Below are 17,526 nucleotides of genomic sequence, written 5' to 3'. Positions count from 1 at the left end.
ATTTACCAATGAGAAAATTCACATGATGATTGATTTTTATGGAAGTCAGGAGCATCTATAAGAGGAATCTTAAAAATGTAATAAAATTTATTAGAGTTAAGCTGTATAAAAGTGAGTTTACAAGTGTGTATATTTAACACTAACTTAAGTATTATAACCTTAGACATCCCTAGTGGTCAGGTCATCTTTTTTATCTTTAATAGATCATGAGCCTGTGTGTAATACAAGGGGTTGTTATATGCCCTGCCCCTTCACTCTCTCTCCCTTCACCTCCCGCTTTTCATCTTCAGGAGTGGTGCCTGTCTGCCCAGAAAACTATGGACATTTTTTCACCTTTTGACAATCATGTACAAATTGTGCCACTTTGTTTTCATTGCACCTTTTCCCCCTGTACATCACTTAATTATCGCTCCCCCAAATCTCTGCAGTCTCCTTAGCAACCTTTATTATTTTCTTATAATTCTTGTCCAGTTATTTCAAATTACTCTACCATTTCTTCATTCTGTCTGTAAATCAAACAAATGACCTAATCGTATTTGTTAAGTAAAGCAAAATAATAGTTACTATTTACTGAATATCTATGGTTTGACAAGCACTGTTTGTATTTGCTTATGATAAACCTTGCCAAAGAATAGAATAGCTGAACATTTTATGGTGAACTTGAATTAGTAAAAAATGATATCATAGTTCATACTTTGTTGCTACTATTTAGATGCTCAGGTTCAGTGACCCACTGACATGATCTGCCTTGGGGGTTTTGATGCTTTTGTTAGATTGTGTAGTGTATTTCTGTGAGCTACAAGATAATACATTGAAAAAATTGCCAGCTTTGTTCAAAGTCCTTTGCAGTGCCAGGAGTTTCCCTTAGAATTTCTCTAAAAGTTCTTGTTTACCTTATTATTTAAAGCACTTAATTTTGTTTGTAGGTTTGGGGAGTTTGGTTGAGAAAATAGACAATATTCAAATGGAAAAATATTTTTAAAGTCCCATATAAATATCTTTTTTTTTTTTTTTGTAGAGACAGAGTTTCACTTTATTGCCCTTGGTAGAGTGCCGTGGCATCACACGGCTCACAGCAACCTCCAACTCCTGGGCTTAGGCAATTCTCCTGCCTCAGCCTCCCGAGTAGCTGGGACTATAGGCGCCCGCCACAACGCCCAGCTATTTTTTTGTTGCAGTTTGGCCGAGGCTGGGTTTGAACCCGCCACCCTCAGCATATGGGGCCAAGGGGGGCTGGGTTTGAACCCGCCACCCTCAGCATATGGGGCCGGCGCCCTACTCACTGAGCCACAGGCGCCGCCCCCCATATAAATGTCTTAAAAATGTATTTTCTTATCTTTTCTTTTCCTTCTTTTTTTTTTGTCACCCTCGGTTGAGTTCCTTAGCATCACAGCTCACAGCAACCTCCAGCTCTTGGGCTTAGGTGATTCTCTTGCCTCAGCCTCCTGAGTAGCTGGGACTACAGGCGTCTGCCACAACACCTGGCTATTTTTTTGTTGCAGTTTGGCCGGGGCAGGGATCAAACCAACCACCCTCGGTATAGGGGGCCAGCGCCCTACTTAATGAGCCCCAGGTATCACCTTAAAAATGTATTTTCAGGCTCGGTGCCTGTGGCTCAAGCGGCTAAGACACCAGCCACATAACACCTGAGCTGGCGGGTTCAATTCCAACCCAGGCCCGCCAAATAACAATGACATCTGCAACCAAAAAAATAACCGGGCGTTGTGGCGGGCGCCTGTGGTCCCAGCTACTTGGGACGCTGAGGCAAGAGAATCGCTTAAGCCCAGGAGTTAGAAGTTGCTATGAGCTGTGATGCCACAGCACTCTACCCAGGGCGACAGCTTGAGGCTTTGTCTCAAAAAAATAAATGTATTTTCATAGCACAAAACAGCTTTGACCTTCTATTGTGGTAGGAGCTCATCACACTGACTGATTTTCAGTTAATTAATTTTTTCATAGTCAAAAAAGAATGCTCGATTTTGATCTGACTTCTGCGAAAAATGATGAATTTTTATTTCCTTTTTGTGAAGATATAATATCAGATGTCCGTAATATCTTCATTTTTCAGCATCGAAGGATATTCTGGTCTTTGATGTCTACTAACAACACCTACTAAATTTAGAATTGTGAGCATTGGCTGTATAAGAAAGATTGATAGGCAAAAGTACTTTCCTGTGTTTCTGTAGCTCCTTAAAATTTTTTTGTGCATAGCTCCTTAAATTTTTTTTCTTTTAGGTTGTACCTACAACAGATCATATAGATACAGAGAAATTGAAAGCCAGGGAACAGATTAAGTTTTTTGAAGAAGTTCTTCTGTTTGAGGATGAACTTCATGATCATGGAGTTTCAAGCCTGAGTGTGAAAATTGTGAGTATTATGATTTTTATTTGAAATTAATGTCTCTCTTCTACTCCTAATATTGGGCAGAAATGTAAGAATCGCTTTGAATCACACTGAATCATGTACAATTTCACTTGGGTCTGAGTAGATCTTATTGAATATCACAGAATCTTAGTTTATTGTTAAGACTTTTAGCATGGCTTTTTTTTTTGGAGACAGAGTCTCATTATGTTGTCCTCGGTTGAGTGCTGTGGCATCACAGGTCACAGCAACCTTAAACTCCTGGGCTTAAGCAATTCTCTTGCCTCAGCCTCCCAAGTAGCTGGGACTGTAGGCGCCCACCACAGTGCCTGCCTATTTTTTTGTTGTGGTTGTCGTTGTTTAGCAGGCCCGGGCTGGGTTCAAACCTCCTAGCCTCCATGTGTGTGGCTGGTGCCCTAACCACTGAGCTATGGGCACCGAGCCTAGCACAGCATTTTTTAATAGACCAGCCTAGCCACTTTGTAGTTTATTTGCTTATTATTTAACTCGAATGAAGATTTTGGCTTAATTTTCACATTGATGATGTTGGTAGGCTCTGCATACAGCAAGGTGGATGTCATTTAAAAAGTGACCCATGTGTTAGGATTTCAGTGCATTATTCTACCACTTCAATTTTCAGCATAGAAATAGAAAACAGAAATAACACCCTTCGCTTTTTGTATTGTTTTCTATCAGTAGACAGTAGAGGACAAATGACTTCCATTAGTAGTATTATTGGTGGAACATGCTTAAAAGAAATAAATGGCTACTAGCAGTTATCCATATTTGTTTACCACTAGGTTGTGGTTTGGTTTCTAACATTTTCCAGAAAAACCTCAATTGAAACTCTTTACTAAATGATTCGTCCTTTAAGATCCAGCTAAAATATCACTTCTTCAATAAGGCCTTTTTGTAACTCCCCTGGGCAGTGTTACATAATCCCTTTTATACTCCTATTATAAGTACTATGTGTATGTGTGTTGCTCTGAATTTTATTTATTTATTTATGTTGAATTAATATGAGGGAAGGTTACATTATTTGTGCTTGTAAGGAAATGTGCCATATACCTGTACATTGTACCTGTTAGGTGGGATCTTATTGAGCTCCCTCCCCACTTCTTGAATTTAATTGTATTTTTCTGTCATGTGGGCCTGTAGTTGTTAATCTAGTTTCAACTGAGAATCAAGTACATGGGATGCTTGATTTTTAATTCTTATGGTACTTTGCTTAGGTGAATGTTCTCCAAATCCTTCCAGGTAAATATGAAAGCTGTAAAGTCTCCATCTTTTTTTAATGGCTGAATAGTATTCTGTGATATACATAACCACAGTTTATTGATCAGTTCATGGGTTGATGGGCACCTGGGTTGTTTCCGTATTGTGCAATTGTGAATTGAGCTGCTATATAAGTACTTATTTTTAACCTTTCAGTTACAGTGCTTTATCATGAGATATGTCAAAGACAGAGACCTCACCATCAGACATTATTCTTAGAGCATAATGATCATGTCTGTTATGATTTAAAGAATGACAACAGTAATACAACAACAGGAATAAACTTGTTTTCAAGTCAACTTTTTCTGTAGAGTTATATGAGTTTAGAATTTTAATGGAATTTTTAGAGAATTGTTTTACCCTCTTCTTCGTGTTTTATAGACAGGGTCCAAAAAGATTAGTATATCTAAGATTATGAAACTATTTACAAGTTTTCTTTGTATCATCTGATTGTAAATCATCATTCTAGCATTAGATAACTGTTTTCATAGCACCGAACTCTCTTGCCCACTTATAACTCTCTCTGAATTTACTTTTTTTCATTTAGATTTATTTTCTCTCCAACTCCTCCAGTCATGGTTACTTTCCACTTGTCTACCCACCTACTGATTTGACTATATTGAATGTTCATTATGAGGTTGCATGTCTGTGCATTTGTATCCAAATGGGTGGTAATATCTGTGATGTATATAAGTGGATAGATATGTGGAGAGCACATATGTTTTCTTGGATGAAGGAGCTGCTCAAGAAGATATGGGCATAAATGCAGTATATGTATACCGAAGTAAATAGTAAGTCTGAAACTGAAGAATAATGTCATCTTAAAATGTACCTTCGTTTTACCTTGTCTAACTTTTCTGAGTTATGTGATAGGATTTCTTTTTCCTTTCCTTTCCCTTTCCTTTCTCTTCCTTCTTTTCTTTCTTTCTTCTTTTTTTGAGACAGAGTCTCACTCTGTCGCCCCAGGTAGAGTGCCATGGAGTCATAGCTCACAGCAAGCTCAAACTCTTACGCTTGAGCAATCCTTTTGCCTCAGCCTCCTGAGTAGCTGGGACTAGGAGTTCCCATCACCACACTTGACTAGTTTTTCTATTTTTAGTGAGAAAGGGTCTCACTCTGGTGTCAAACTCAAGTTCAAGCAGTCCACCCGCCTCGGCCTCCCAGAGTGCCAGGATTACAGGCGTGAGCCACCACACCTGTTCAGATTGCATTGTTTTTGTTATTTTTTTGTAGAGACAGAGTCTCACTTTATGGCCCTCGGTAGAGTGCCGTGGCCTTACACAACTCACAGCAACCTCCACTCCTGGGCTTAAGCGATTCTCTTGCCTCAGCCTCCCGAGTAGCTGGGACTACAGGCGCCTGCCACAACGCCCGGCTATTTTTTGGTTGCAGTTTGGCCGGGGCCGGGTTTGAACCCGCCACCCTCGGTATATGGGGCCGGCGCCCTACCGACTGAGCCACAGGCGCCGCCCTCAGATTGCATTGTTAAGAATGCCTGGAAGGATTTCATTAAAATTTTTTAAGAAGACATCAAAGTCAGTATCATATTGTAGAGAGGTCTTGTAAACTTAGAATGGGATGGTTTCTCTCTCTCTTTTTTTTGTTGTTGTTCTTGAGACAGGATCTTGCTATGTTATCCAGCCTGGACTTGAACCTTGAACTCCTGAGTTCAAGCAATCCTTCCTTCTCAGCCTCCCAAAATGCAGGGATTACAAGGTATCAGATACCACACATGGCCCAAGGTTTTTAAGTGTTTTGGAGTTGCAAGACCAGTTGCTTATGAATGTTTGTTTCTTGGTTTTCATGATAATCATAAAACACTCTGCAAAGAAATATTGTTGAAACAAGAGAAGCTGCCTATATAAAAAAGTAATTTATTGAGCCAGGCGCCATGGCTCATGCCTGTAATTCTAGCACTATAGGAGGCTGAGGTAGGTGGATTGCTTGAGCTCAGGAGTTTGAGACCAGCCTGAGCAAGAGTGAGACCCTATCTCTACTAAAAGTAGAAAAATTTGCCGGGCATGGTGGCACACTCCTGTAATCCCAGCTACTTGGGAGGCTGAGGCAAGAAGATTGCTAAAGAGTTTGAGGTTGCTGTGAGCTATGACACAACAGCACTCTACCCAGGGCAACAGAGTAAGACTTTGAATCCAAAAAAAAGCAATTTATTTTAGGTTCCTGCTATTTTTGGATAGAATCTTTTAGGTTCAAAGTTTTGCAGTGTTCTTCTCACCTTGTCTTCAATTCTAGACCTAGACAAGTTTTTATTAAAAAAAAGAAAACCATAATTTCCTTACAGTGCAGTTCTCTAGGGAGAAAGAGCTCTGTGTCCAAAGACGTCTGGGATATTTTAGATTTGCCTCATTGAATTTATTCTGGGTTTGATAACTTTATATAAGTGGTATTATCTATCTGCAATTAAAAGATGTTTTGTTTCATGCTCAGTGCCTGTAGCTCAGCAGGTAGGGCGCCAGCCACATACACTGGAGCTGGCGGATTCTAATCCATTCCGGGCCTGCCAAACAACAATAACTACAACCAAAAATAGCCGGGCATTATGGTGGGTGCCTGTACTCCCAGCTACTTGGGAGGCTGAGACAAGAGAATCGCTTAAGCCCAAGAGTGTGAGTTTGCTGTGAGCTGTGACCCCATGGCAACCCAGGGCAACATAGTGAGACTCTGTCTCAAAAGAAAAAGGATATTTGCTTCAGAAATTAATTTTTCTTTTGTATTCCTGAATTAGCTTTTCTCAGCAATGTTTGTTTTTAGGTTAGAATTTTGTGTCCCTAAATGTAGGCTAGCAGAGATGTCAGGTATCAGTGAATCAAATAGGACAAACAGGTCTGCCTCAGGTGATGTAATTTTCCAAAATAGTGAACAATTCTTTTTTTTTTTTTTTGAGACAGAGTCTCACTTTATCACCCTCCGTAGAGTGCTGTGGCGTCACAGCTCACAGCAACCTCCAACTGCTGGGCTTAAGTGATCCTCTTGCCTCAGCCTCCCAAGTAGCCGGGACTACAGGCACCCACCATAATGCCCAGCTATTTTTTTGTTGCAGTTTGGTTGGGGCCAGGTTCCAACCTGCCACCCTCGGTATATGGGGCTGGTGCCCTACCCACTGAGCCACAGGCGCCACCCTGAACAATTCTTAATAAAGTTCTAAATAAAACAAAATATAACCTTTCCTAGACTTATAAACTACTTTCTTGGATAATTGGGTGAATTTTTTTGTGTGTGTGTGAATTTTTTTCTGTGTAAAATGGAATTAAATTATAAGGTTGGATATTTATAAATAGTTTTTTTTTTTTTTTTTTACCTACATGAATGCCGAGAGAAATACTATAATTTTGTGGAACTCGGGACTAGACTTTGTTGAATAGGATTGTCCTGTGCATTCCAGATCCTTATTTGCTAAATTTCAGTACTGTTTGCTTATTGTGGCAACAAAAAAATACCCTCACAAATTCCCAGACAATCCTTAAGAGAGAACAGCTGCCTTAAAATACACCACTGAATTGTGATAGAAATGGCACTAGAACTCTGGTCTCTTTATTTCCTATTTTCTCCATTATGTAATCCTGAAATAAATACTTCAGCTTCCTGCTTGTGTTGTGCTGAGCGTGATGGTTGATAAATACTTCTGAATTGTAAGGGAAAGTTGCACATCCTTCTTTCCTATAAATTACAGTTATGTCAGGTAACGTGCTTCCCAATTTGCTGTGACACATCAAGTTGTCAAAAGTCAGCTTCTTTCTCAAGCATGTTTACTCAACTAAGTATAAAGACCTAAACTCTTCATCAGCCCCTTTCTCTCTACCACTAGTACTTTCTTCAGTATTTATACCTAGAAAGCACAGGGGTTGTAGCTGTGATGAGAGATGTAAGAATATCTTAAAGTGTTCTAATAAACCATTGTTTTGGCAATATGAAATAGTATCTAATTGGTTGGACGGAATAGAGCATTCTGTTAAGGTATTTTGGCTTTATTTTATGTAAAATAAAATATAAAAAATATATTATTAAAATACTTAATATAAATATAAATTATTTTTATATATTTTATATTTATGTCTTATAAAATTTTATATTTTATAAATGCTTTGTATTTTATAAATATTTTGTATTTATAAAATATAAAAAATACATTATTAAAATATACTACACAGAAAATGCATTATTCTATGTAGTGACAAAGAACTAGGCCAGTCGTCCTCAAACTTTTTTTTTTTTTTTTTTGTAGAGACAGAGTCTCACTTTTTGGCCTTCAGTAGAGTGCCGTGGCCTCACACAGCTCACAGCAACCTCCGACTCCTGGGCTTAAGCGATTCTCTTGCCTCAGCCTCCCGAGTAGCTGGGACTACAGGCGCCCGCCACAACGCCCGGCCATTTCTTGGTTGCAGTTTGGCCGGGGCCGGGCTTGAACCCGCCACCCTCGGTATATGGGGCCAGCGCCTTACCGACTGAGCCACAGGCGCCGCCCCGTCCTCAAACTTTTTAAACAGGGGGCCAATTCACTGTCCCTCAGACCATTGGAGGGCCGGACTATAGTTTAAAAAAAAACAAACTATGAACAAATTCCTATGCACACTGCACATATCTTATTTTGAAGTAAAAAACAAAATGGGAGCAAATACAATTCACACTGCCTCATGTGGCCTGCGGGCTGTACTTTGAGGACCCCTGAACTAGGCTTTCCTTTCATCTTCATTTTATTAGTTTTGACATTTATTATCAGTACTACCATTTCTTAAAATGAACATAATTTTCATATGACTTGGACATGATTTAAGTCTTTTAAACTTCAGTATCTTTTAACCTAGAAAAAACATTTTTCTATCATAGGAAACTGAAGCCACAATGTTAAATAATTTACACAAGGTTCTGAGGCTCGTTGAAGCTAGGACAAAGAACCTTTAAGTTCAGGGATTTTTATGTACTGTGAATTCGGCCGTCTTCTAATGCTTTTTTAAAAAATAAATTTTTCAATGTCAACATGTTAGGAAGGCCCATTCTGGAGGGTTTTGCGCTGTTTTTAGCATTTTACACTTAATCTTTGAAACAGCACTTAGGAGACAGACATCATAATCACAATCATGAGCTTCTAAGAGGGATAGAGAACAAAACTGAGAATTTTGCAAGTGATTCATATTATCTGCTGGTTGGAAACTGGAAAAAGACGTTGGATTTATGTGATAGTCTTTACAGAAGTTAGGAAAAGCAAGAGATGGAAGCATTCTTCTTACTAGCAAGTCTTAGAAGCTCAACAGAAGAAATGACATGTGGGATTAGTTCATCTGCTCTCTAGGCCAACATCCCATTTCTGATGGTGGCCCCCAGGCCCTATTGGGGCTTGCAATGTAGCTGCCTTCTGAGACATTCCCTGTGAAGACAAAAGCTTTGCGCAAATGTAACTCCTTTAAAAGCACAATGTGTTCAGGCACACAGGAGTTAAATGACTTAAACAAGTTCCCTCGGGATTATGATTGGCAGTGGCCAAACCACTGAAAAAGATAAGGTCAGGCAATGTTATAGACATCTTCTATCAAGTTAGGAAAACAGTGGGGACTTCACTGGCTACAAATTGAAAGTAAATGCTATCAATGTTATTCTGCTATAACTAAACAACAATCTTTTACAAGAACAACTTCTGGGTAGTTAGCAGTAATATAAAAAATAGAGTAGGGTGAGGGAGGAATCTATATATATTTTTTCTAACTTGAGAAGATACTGGAAAGGAAATATTTGTGCCCAGTGTATCACAGATATTGATCTGTGTATGAAATAATTTTCCTATAAATTAAAATTATTTGAATCAAAAAATGTTTTTCTTTTAGCAAAGTAATAAAATATTTGATTTTCATTAAAATATTAATGTACTTTTCTTTTCCAGAGAGTAATGCCTTCTAGTTTTTTCCTGCTGTTGCGGTTTTTCTTGAGAATTGATGGAGTACTTATCAGAATGAATGACACGAGACTTTACCATGAGGTACTTATTCTCATTTAATGAATATATCGTGATATCGGGCCTATTTATGTTGTTTCACTGTGAATTTGAAAATGAGAAATTAAATAATACTTATGTTATATGACAGTCTTTTTAACCTTTAAGTTTGGATGTTTCAGATTCACTATAACTGCATGCTGTTATTGAAACATAATTCCTTTTCCAAAAGCTCTGGTAGCCGGAAATATTTTTTTCCTTTTCTTTCTTTTTTTTTTTTTTTTTTTTTTTTTGAGACAGTCTCACTCTGGATAGTACCCTGGCATCATCATAGTTCACAGCAATCTCAAACTCTTGAGCGCAAGTGATCTTCTTGCCCAGCCTCCTGGGTAGCTGGGACTACAGATGCCCACCAGGACACCTAGATAGTTTTTCTAATTTTAGTAGACATGGTGTCTCTTGCTCAGGCTGGTCTTGAACTCCTGAGCTCAGATAATTCACCCACCTTGGTGTCCCAGAGTACTAAGGTTACAGGCATGAGCTACCAATCTCCGCCTCCAGAAAATGTTTACTAAAAGACACTCCTTAATGGGGGAGAGATCTGATGCTTTTTAAAGAATGTTCTGTGTACTTAATCTGTATTTAAGAAAACCTTAGTTTATAGTATATGTTGTTTATGTATGTCCCGATGTTAGGAATACCAATCACATGGCCTCCTCAAGGTTGTATTATGTAATTATTTTGATAGTTGTTCTAAGTTTGAAAGGTCCATGTCCCATGTGAAGGAACCGTTACCATGCAAGGTTTTTAAAAAGTGCTTGAAAATGGGGGGAAGGGGGACTTAAATTGAGTTATAAAAATTCCTTTAATATCTTTATAGTAGCCTGTCCTTTCTGAATTTTTAACTTTAGATTTGTGATCCTGTAGGATGAGGAATTAGAGACCACCAGTATTAGTTACCGTAGTCATAATAATGTTTAACTCTCTTGACACCCCTGTGAAATCCATCTTGTTATTATCTCTGTTTTATAGCTGAGATAATCAAAGCAAAGAAAGATTAAGTAACTTGCCCATGTTACACAGTTATTAGGTGGCAGAACTAGAATTTTGAACCCAGTAGAATGGGATTAGATTGGTGTTTTCCCAAATCCTTCACTTCCTGATGGTTTTCTTCTTGAAATAACATGATGACTGTGACAGACTATTTTTCTTTCTAAAAGTGGTGGCAAAGTGCTAAAAGTAGGCTACCTTTGCCTCTCAGAAATAGTGAAATCTAAATTTTAAAAATGCTATGTTTTTGATGGGCACACTTAGTAACTTCAACTCAACTGTACAAATGAAGTTACATGAAAAGATTTGTACCATTCTGAAATAAAGTAAACAAATAAATAAAAATAAAAACTATGCTTAACTAAACAATATGACTATGTCCTAAAAATACTCTTTCATACAATAATCTAACAATGTTCACCAGGCAATTGTATGTACATGAATATTCACTGCAATATTGTTTATAATAGCAAAAAGAAAGAAGGAGCTTAATGCCCATTAAATGGGCATTATTTAACTTATTTATTTTATACTTACGGAATAGAAAAATATACAGTCATTAAAATTGATGGTAGAGGGCGGTGCCTGTGGCTCAAGGAATAGGGAGCCGGCCCCATATACCAGAGGTAGTGGGTTCAAACCTGGCCCCAGCCAAAAACTGCAAAAGATAAAAAAAAAAATAATAATAATAAAAATAAAATAATTGATGGTAGATAATTATATTTGACTAGCTTGGGAAGATGTCTCTGTTTAATTTTAAAAAGTGACTATGAATCTAATATTCTGGGCTGGGGGTGATGGCTTACATCTGTAATTCTGGCATTCTGGGAGCCAGAGGCAGGAGGATACCTTGAGTGCAGGAGTTTGAGTTCAGCCTGAACAAAAGCAAGGACTCTTAATAAAACAGAAAAAATTGGGCGGCGCCTGTGGCTCAAGGAGTAGGGCGCCGGTCCCATATGCCGGAGGTGGTGGGTTCAAACCCAGCCCCGGCCAAAAACCAAAAAAAAAAAAAAAATAAAACAGAAAAAATTAACCGGATGTGGTGGCGCACACCTATAGTCATAGCTATTAGGGAGGCTGAAGCAGGAGGATCACTTGAGACTAGGAGGCTGAGGTTGCTATGAACTAGGCTGATACCATGGCACTCTAGCCTGGGCAACAGAGCAAGACTCTGTCTCAAAAAAGATAATTTATAAAAATTTCTAAATATTAAAGATAATGTTATTGATAAGAGCCGTGACTGCTGATGATTTATACTATCTTCCTTATAATTTTATATTATTTGAGTTTTTTACAGTATTATTTGAGTTTTTTACAATAAGTACTAATCTAGTTTTTGGAACATAATAGTAAATGGTATGATAGCTTAAGAAAAAGATATAATTCCAAGCTTGAAGTAGTTTTTGTTTTTGTTTTTCAAGGTAAGACCTCACTTTGTTGTCTGGGCTACTAGAGTGCAGTGGCTTTATCAGAGTTACTGTAACCTCAAACTCCTGGGCTCAAGTAGTCCTTCTGTCTCAGCCTCCGAGTAGCTGGAATAACAGATGCACGCTACCATGCCTGGCTAATTTTTCTATTTTTTGTAGAGACAGAGGTCTCAGGGTGTTTCTCAGGCTGGTGTTAAACTCTTGGTCTCAAGTGATCCCCCTGCCTTTGCCTCCCAAAGTGTTGAGATTACAGGCATGAGCCACCTTGCCCAGTCTAAACTTGAAGTAATATTAAAATCTCTTGCATATTTCATTTATATATATATTGTTTCGGAGTAAAACCTTTGTTTATGTTTCTTTTACATGGTAATTATGAAATCTGTTTACATATACCTATATTACTATAATTTATAGAGACTGGAAATAATAATTCGGAGTTCTTGGTGAGAGCTAAATAGGAGTTATCTCAGTTTAGAACAACACTTTCTTGCCATACTTCATGCTACTTTCACAACCTGTTCTACAATGTAGGCAGACTGTTTAATAGAAAGCATTTTGTAAATTAATATAAATAAATTTATTGCAACTGTTTTATTTGTAAATACAGGCTGACAAGACCTACATGTTACGAGAATATACATCACGAGAGAGCAAAATTTCTAACTTAATGGTAAGTGTTTAAATTTCAGTTTTTAGAAATTGAATTTTATTTTTTCATGTTAAATTATCCCCTAACCCCATTTACCTAAATTTATATCCCTAAACTCATCCATTCACCTAGTGGGACTCCATGATATAAAACCTAATATAACATAACTTTTCTGAGTACCACAAATATAAGAACACTTAGAGGTATTAAATGTCTCAGCCATCATTCACTCTAATTTGCACATTTTATTCTGAAGAAATTGACACCGAGAAGTGTAGCTTACCCGAGTCACATAGCTGGGTGGCAGTGGAACTGTAACTGGCACCTATTGGATATTCTTCCCACTTATCACCCTGCCACCCTATGATTTCTTTTCTTCATAGTCTCTTTTCTTCCTAAAATATGCTGATTCTGTTTCATGTCTTAGTTGTTTTGGCATAATTCTTCAATTTTTGCTCTCTTGGGACTTGTGAAAAGTTTCCTTAGAATTTAGGATTCTATAATGAGTTGCTTAAAAAGTGATACCTTCCTATAAACCTGATATATATTTTTGTCACCCTTAGTTCCCATTCCATCTGGGTATAAAGTATACTTGAGATAGAAAAATTACTGAGATTCTGGGCAGTGCCTGTGGCTCAATGGAGTAGGGCGCCAGCCCCATATGCTGGAGGGTGGTGGGTTCAAACCCAGCCCCGGCCAAACACTGCCAAAAAAAAAAAAATTTTACTGAGATTCTATAGTAGATCACATAGTAGGCTTTAACTCATAATAGTGTTTTCATGTTACAAAACCAACAAGGCAAGGGATTGAATTAAGATGTATTAAATTATTAGGACATTTATGGGAAGATTATAAAGTATATAACTCTGATCTTTGATACAAATCATTTAGCAGCAAAGTAGAATGATTCAGTAACAGGATGTATCTACTGTTTCTAGGAGCATTTCATGATGCTCCTTCTGTGCATATATTGCATCTGATTTTGATATTGGCATGCTTTATGCTGCTTGAACCAAAATATTTTCAAGAAATGTTAATATGGTGGGACATGGTAGCTCACATCTGTAATCATAGCACTCTGGGAGGCTGAGATGGGAGGATCCTTTGAGCTCAGGAGTTCCAGACCAGAATAAGTAAGAATGAGACCCTGTCTCTACTAAAAGTAGACAGTAGGGCCAGGAGAGGTGGCTCACACCCGTAATCCCAGCATGCACTCTGGGAAGCTGAGGTGGGCAGATTGCTTGAGTTGAGGAGTTTGAGATCAGCCTGAGCAAGAGTGAGACCTTGTCTCTAAAAAATAGCCAGATGTTGTGGTGGGCACCTGTAGTCCCAGCTACTTGGGAGACTCAGGAGTTCCAGACCAGTCTGAGTAAGAGGCAAGTGAATTGCTTTGAGCCCAGGAGTTTGAGGTTGCTGTGTGCTATGACACCATAGCACTCCAGCAAGGGCAACAAAGTGAAACTCTGTCTCAAAAAAAAAAAAGAAAGAAAGAAAAGGACAATAATAAGCTGGGTGTTGTGGTGGGCACCTGTAGCCCCACCTACTCAGGAGGCTGATAGCCTGGGCAATAGAGTGAGACTCTTATCTCAAAAAAACAAACAAAATAACAAAAAAAAACCAATATGATGACCTAGTATATGCTAATATGATTTATGTATTTTCTAGCACGTTCCACCTTCTCTGTTCACGGAACCTAATGAAATATCACAGTATTTACCAATAAAGGAAGCAGTTTGTGAGAAGCTAATATTTCCAGAAAAAATTATTCCTAACCCAGAAGACTCAAAACAAAGTACACCTGTGGAATAGAATGCGATACAACATATGCACTCTGTGGAACTGACCGGACACCTTGGCTATGTGTAGGGGGGTATTTTTATGAGAATTAATTGCCTTGTTTATGTGCAGATATCTGTAGCCTTAAAGGAAAAAATAATAAAGGCTTGTCACAGGCAGGTTCCACCTAACTGCTGTTCGTACTGTCTTCAAATTCATATTCCAGAGTTTTATTTTCTGGAGTTAAATTTGAATTTCTAAATTATCACAAAGTGGTATCTCAGCAGTAGTGATGTGTATGTGTCTCATGGGTAGTGAGCACAGTCCACACCCTTCCTGAAGCACTGTCTTCTAACATGAGAAGGTTAATTTAAATCACCGAATCCCAACGTCTTTTCACTTTCACAGGATTCCTGATCATGCATGTTGATGTACTGGCTTTTCATTTTGGCCTGTCTGATGTTTTATGTACTTCTAAAGAGTTGTAACTTGCTACCCAGGAAATTAATCTCATAGTTTAATGATCTTTACCCACAAAATTAAAAAATATATATTCCCTCTAATTTTAAATTGACTTTGAAATTTAAAGGCAGTTTTAAACATAGAACCACAATGACAAACACCTAGTTTTTTGGAGAACTTAAGCTATTATATTTGGAAACATGAACATGGTTTACTGCTGACAGAATGTCAGGGCTATTTTCCTCCATCTTTAGGTGCTTTTTCTTATTGGTAGTTCTACTTGTACTGACATTTTAAACTTTCATTTTCCATACAGCCTTAGAGTGAATAAACCCCTTGAATTCGATACTGATACTGAAAGGTATGAAGGGTTTATTACCAATTGTATTTTGCAATACAATGTCAACTCCTAAAGCAACAAGATTCATTTCTTCTTAAAATACTTAGGGGATAGGTGTGGAGGAGAGGACACAGTTTAAAATGTAAAAGCCAATTTTTCTATTTTAAGATTATTCATTTTTGTAGCATTATAGGGATCCAGTAAAATATACTTGGTCTAAGATCTAGGTATACAGAAAATACGCAAAAGTAAATTTCAAATTCATTTGGTTATTGTGATGATGACTCTTTAAACATTTTTAAATTATTTTCTGCCCTTCTAAATGCTCTTCATAGAGTGGGAAATTATTATAAAGCACCAAATGAGGAATAATTTGAAATAGATTTTTAAAAATCATTTTTTGATGAGCACACAGGAAAAAACCCTTTTGTTCTGACTTTGAATAACTGTTGTACATAATTTCCTTGATAGATAAATCATTAAATAAGAGTACTTAATTGAAAGTATTAGCAATGCTTTCTAGGTATCAGCCTGAAGAGAAATTTTAGTAAAGCAAATACCCTTAGATATTCATCATTGCTCAAACTCTGTTATATTGTGAGCCAATAGGCAAGTATTTTATTATCTAAATTTGGTCACAAATAGTTTTCGTATTTGCCTTTGGTATTTGCCTACATCTTCAAGGTATAGGAAATCAGGAATTTGTTACTTTAAGAGAACACACGGTATGTTCACTATATATTAAATATAACTGTATTTAATGCTTTCTCTTAGGACAGAAAAGTATATATATACACACATACACACACACGTTGTACTTAGCTTTCTATTTTATTTGCCATGCAGATTTGAACAGAACAGACTCTGTTCGTGCAAATTATAAGAAATGAAAAACTTTGTAAGAATATTCATGAGTTGGAATTTCTGGCCAACATCATATTTGTGTGTGTGCGTGCAACAAGTTTTTTAAAACTTGTTGATTCAGATGTCCTGTCTCTGAGTAGTCCTAGATTGTTTGATAATCTGTTATTAAAAATTATAGGGAATTAAAAGAATTGACCTCTTTTTTTCCTTTTAGAGGGAGGGAGGTGGATAGGATGAGTGTGCTTCTTACAGTTTTATTAATTTCTGTGGAGAATACAAGAAAATGTGTATATGCCCATTGCTAAATATGACATATGCTGTTTTATATTTATTTGTCCCAAGTGTCTTTTTGTAAGAGGAGAATAAACAATAAGTAATTACTGATCAATGTTTTCTCTATTTTATTAATTTCAATTTTTCTTAGAGCCTAATTGAAGAAGAATGGTTTGGAATAGTTCTTTCTTGTTTGTGCTTTTATGTTTTGAACTTGATCAACATTGTATACAGATTATCCAGGCAGATTTTAAATAAAAACCTAATTCCCCCTTTTATCTTTGGGTCTTGTCCCTCCTCTCCCTCTGTTCCTCAGTATTCTAGGGTGGTTTTAATCAGCTGATAGTTTCTGCATGTTGGGTTAATGTTTTCTGTTTTTGAAAATCCCCATCATATGTATCATTCTCTTCTTTTAGTAGAGATGGGGTCTCACTCTCGCTCAGGCTGGTTTCTAACTCCTGAGGTCCAGGGATCCTCCTGCTCTACTCTCCCTCCCAGAGTGCTAGTATTACAAGTGTGAGCCACTGCCCCCAGCCACAGATGTTCTTAATGATATCCAGAATGGTGAATCCTTTCCAGAAGGTTTTCAGTTTACTTTGCGCAGACCCATCAGAGGAGTCACTATTTATGACAGGTGTAGCCTCACAAAATGTGTTTCTTAAGTAATAAGACTTGAATGTCAAAATTACTTCTTTATCCATGGGCTGCAGAATGAATGTTGTTAGCAAGCATGAAAACACCTTGTATCTTCTTGTACATCTCCACCAGAGCTTTTGGGTTCACTGTCAATCAACAGTTAATGTTTTGAAAAGAATCTTTTTTTTTTTTCTGAGCAGGAGATCTTAACAATGGGCCTAAAATATTTAGTAAATCACACTGTAAAGAGATATACTGTCATCCATGCTTTACTCTTCCATTTCTAGAGCAGCAGAGATTTTGCATATGAACCTTATGAAATGAAGGTTCTTAAGGGACCTAAGATTTTCAGAATGATAAAAGAGCATTGGCTTCCACTTAAAGTCACCAGCTATATTAGCCCTTAAGAAGAGAATTAGCCTGTCTTTTGAGGCTTTGAAGCCAGGCATTGGAAGTGGTAGATGGCATATTC

At 37.5% G+C, this 17,526-nt stretch overlaps 1 protein-coding gene across 3 annotated transcripts in view; it reads left to right on the top strand.

The window, feature by feature from the left end:
• TIPRL (TOR signaling pathway regulator) overlaps window positions 1-16,533 on the top strand; it is a 39,071-nt gene extending 22,538 nt beyond the window's left edge. For 2 of the 3 annotated variants that reach the window (XM_053605982.1, XM_053605983.1), the window contains exons 4-7: window positions 2,236-2,367; window positions 9,527-9,622; window positions 12,662-12,724; window positions 14,369-16,533. In XM_053605982.1, coding sequence (XP_053461957.1) covers window positions 2,236-2,367; window positions 9,527-9,622; window positions 12,662-12,724; window positions 14,369-14,512 — 435 coding nt within the window. In that variant the 3' untranslated portion in view covers window positions 14,513-16,533. The remainder of the gene's footprint in view (window positions 1-2,235; window positions 2,368-9,526; window positions 9,623-12,661; window positions 12,725-14,368) is intronic. The other variant, XM_053605984.1, reaches the window with a different exon arrangement.
• The last annotated feature ends 993 nt before the right edge of the window (window positions 16,534-17,526 follow it).

This window comes from Nycticebus coucang, chromosome 10, assembly GCF_027406575.1.
Source record: "Nycticebus coucang isolate mNycCou1 chromosome 10, mNycCou1.pri, whole genome shotgun sequence".
In the NCBI taxonomy this organism is placed as follows: Eukaryota; Metazoa; Chordata; class Mammalia; order Primates; family Lorisidae; genus Nycticebus; species Nycticebus coucang.
Note: the sequence above shows the minus strand (reverse complement) of the source record. Positions and strands in the feature narration are given on the sequence as shown.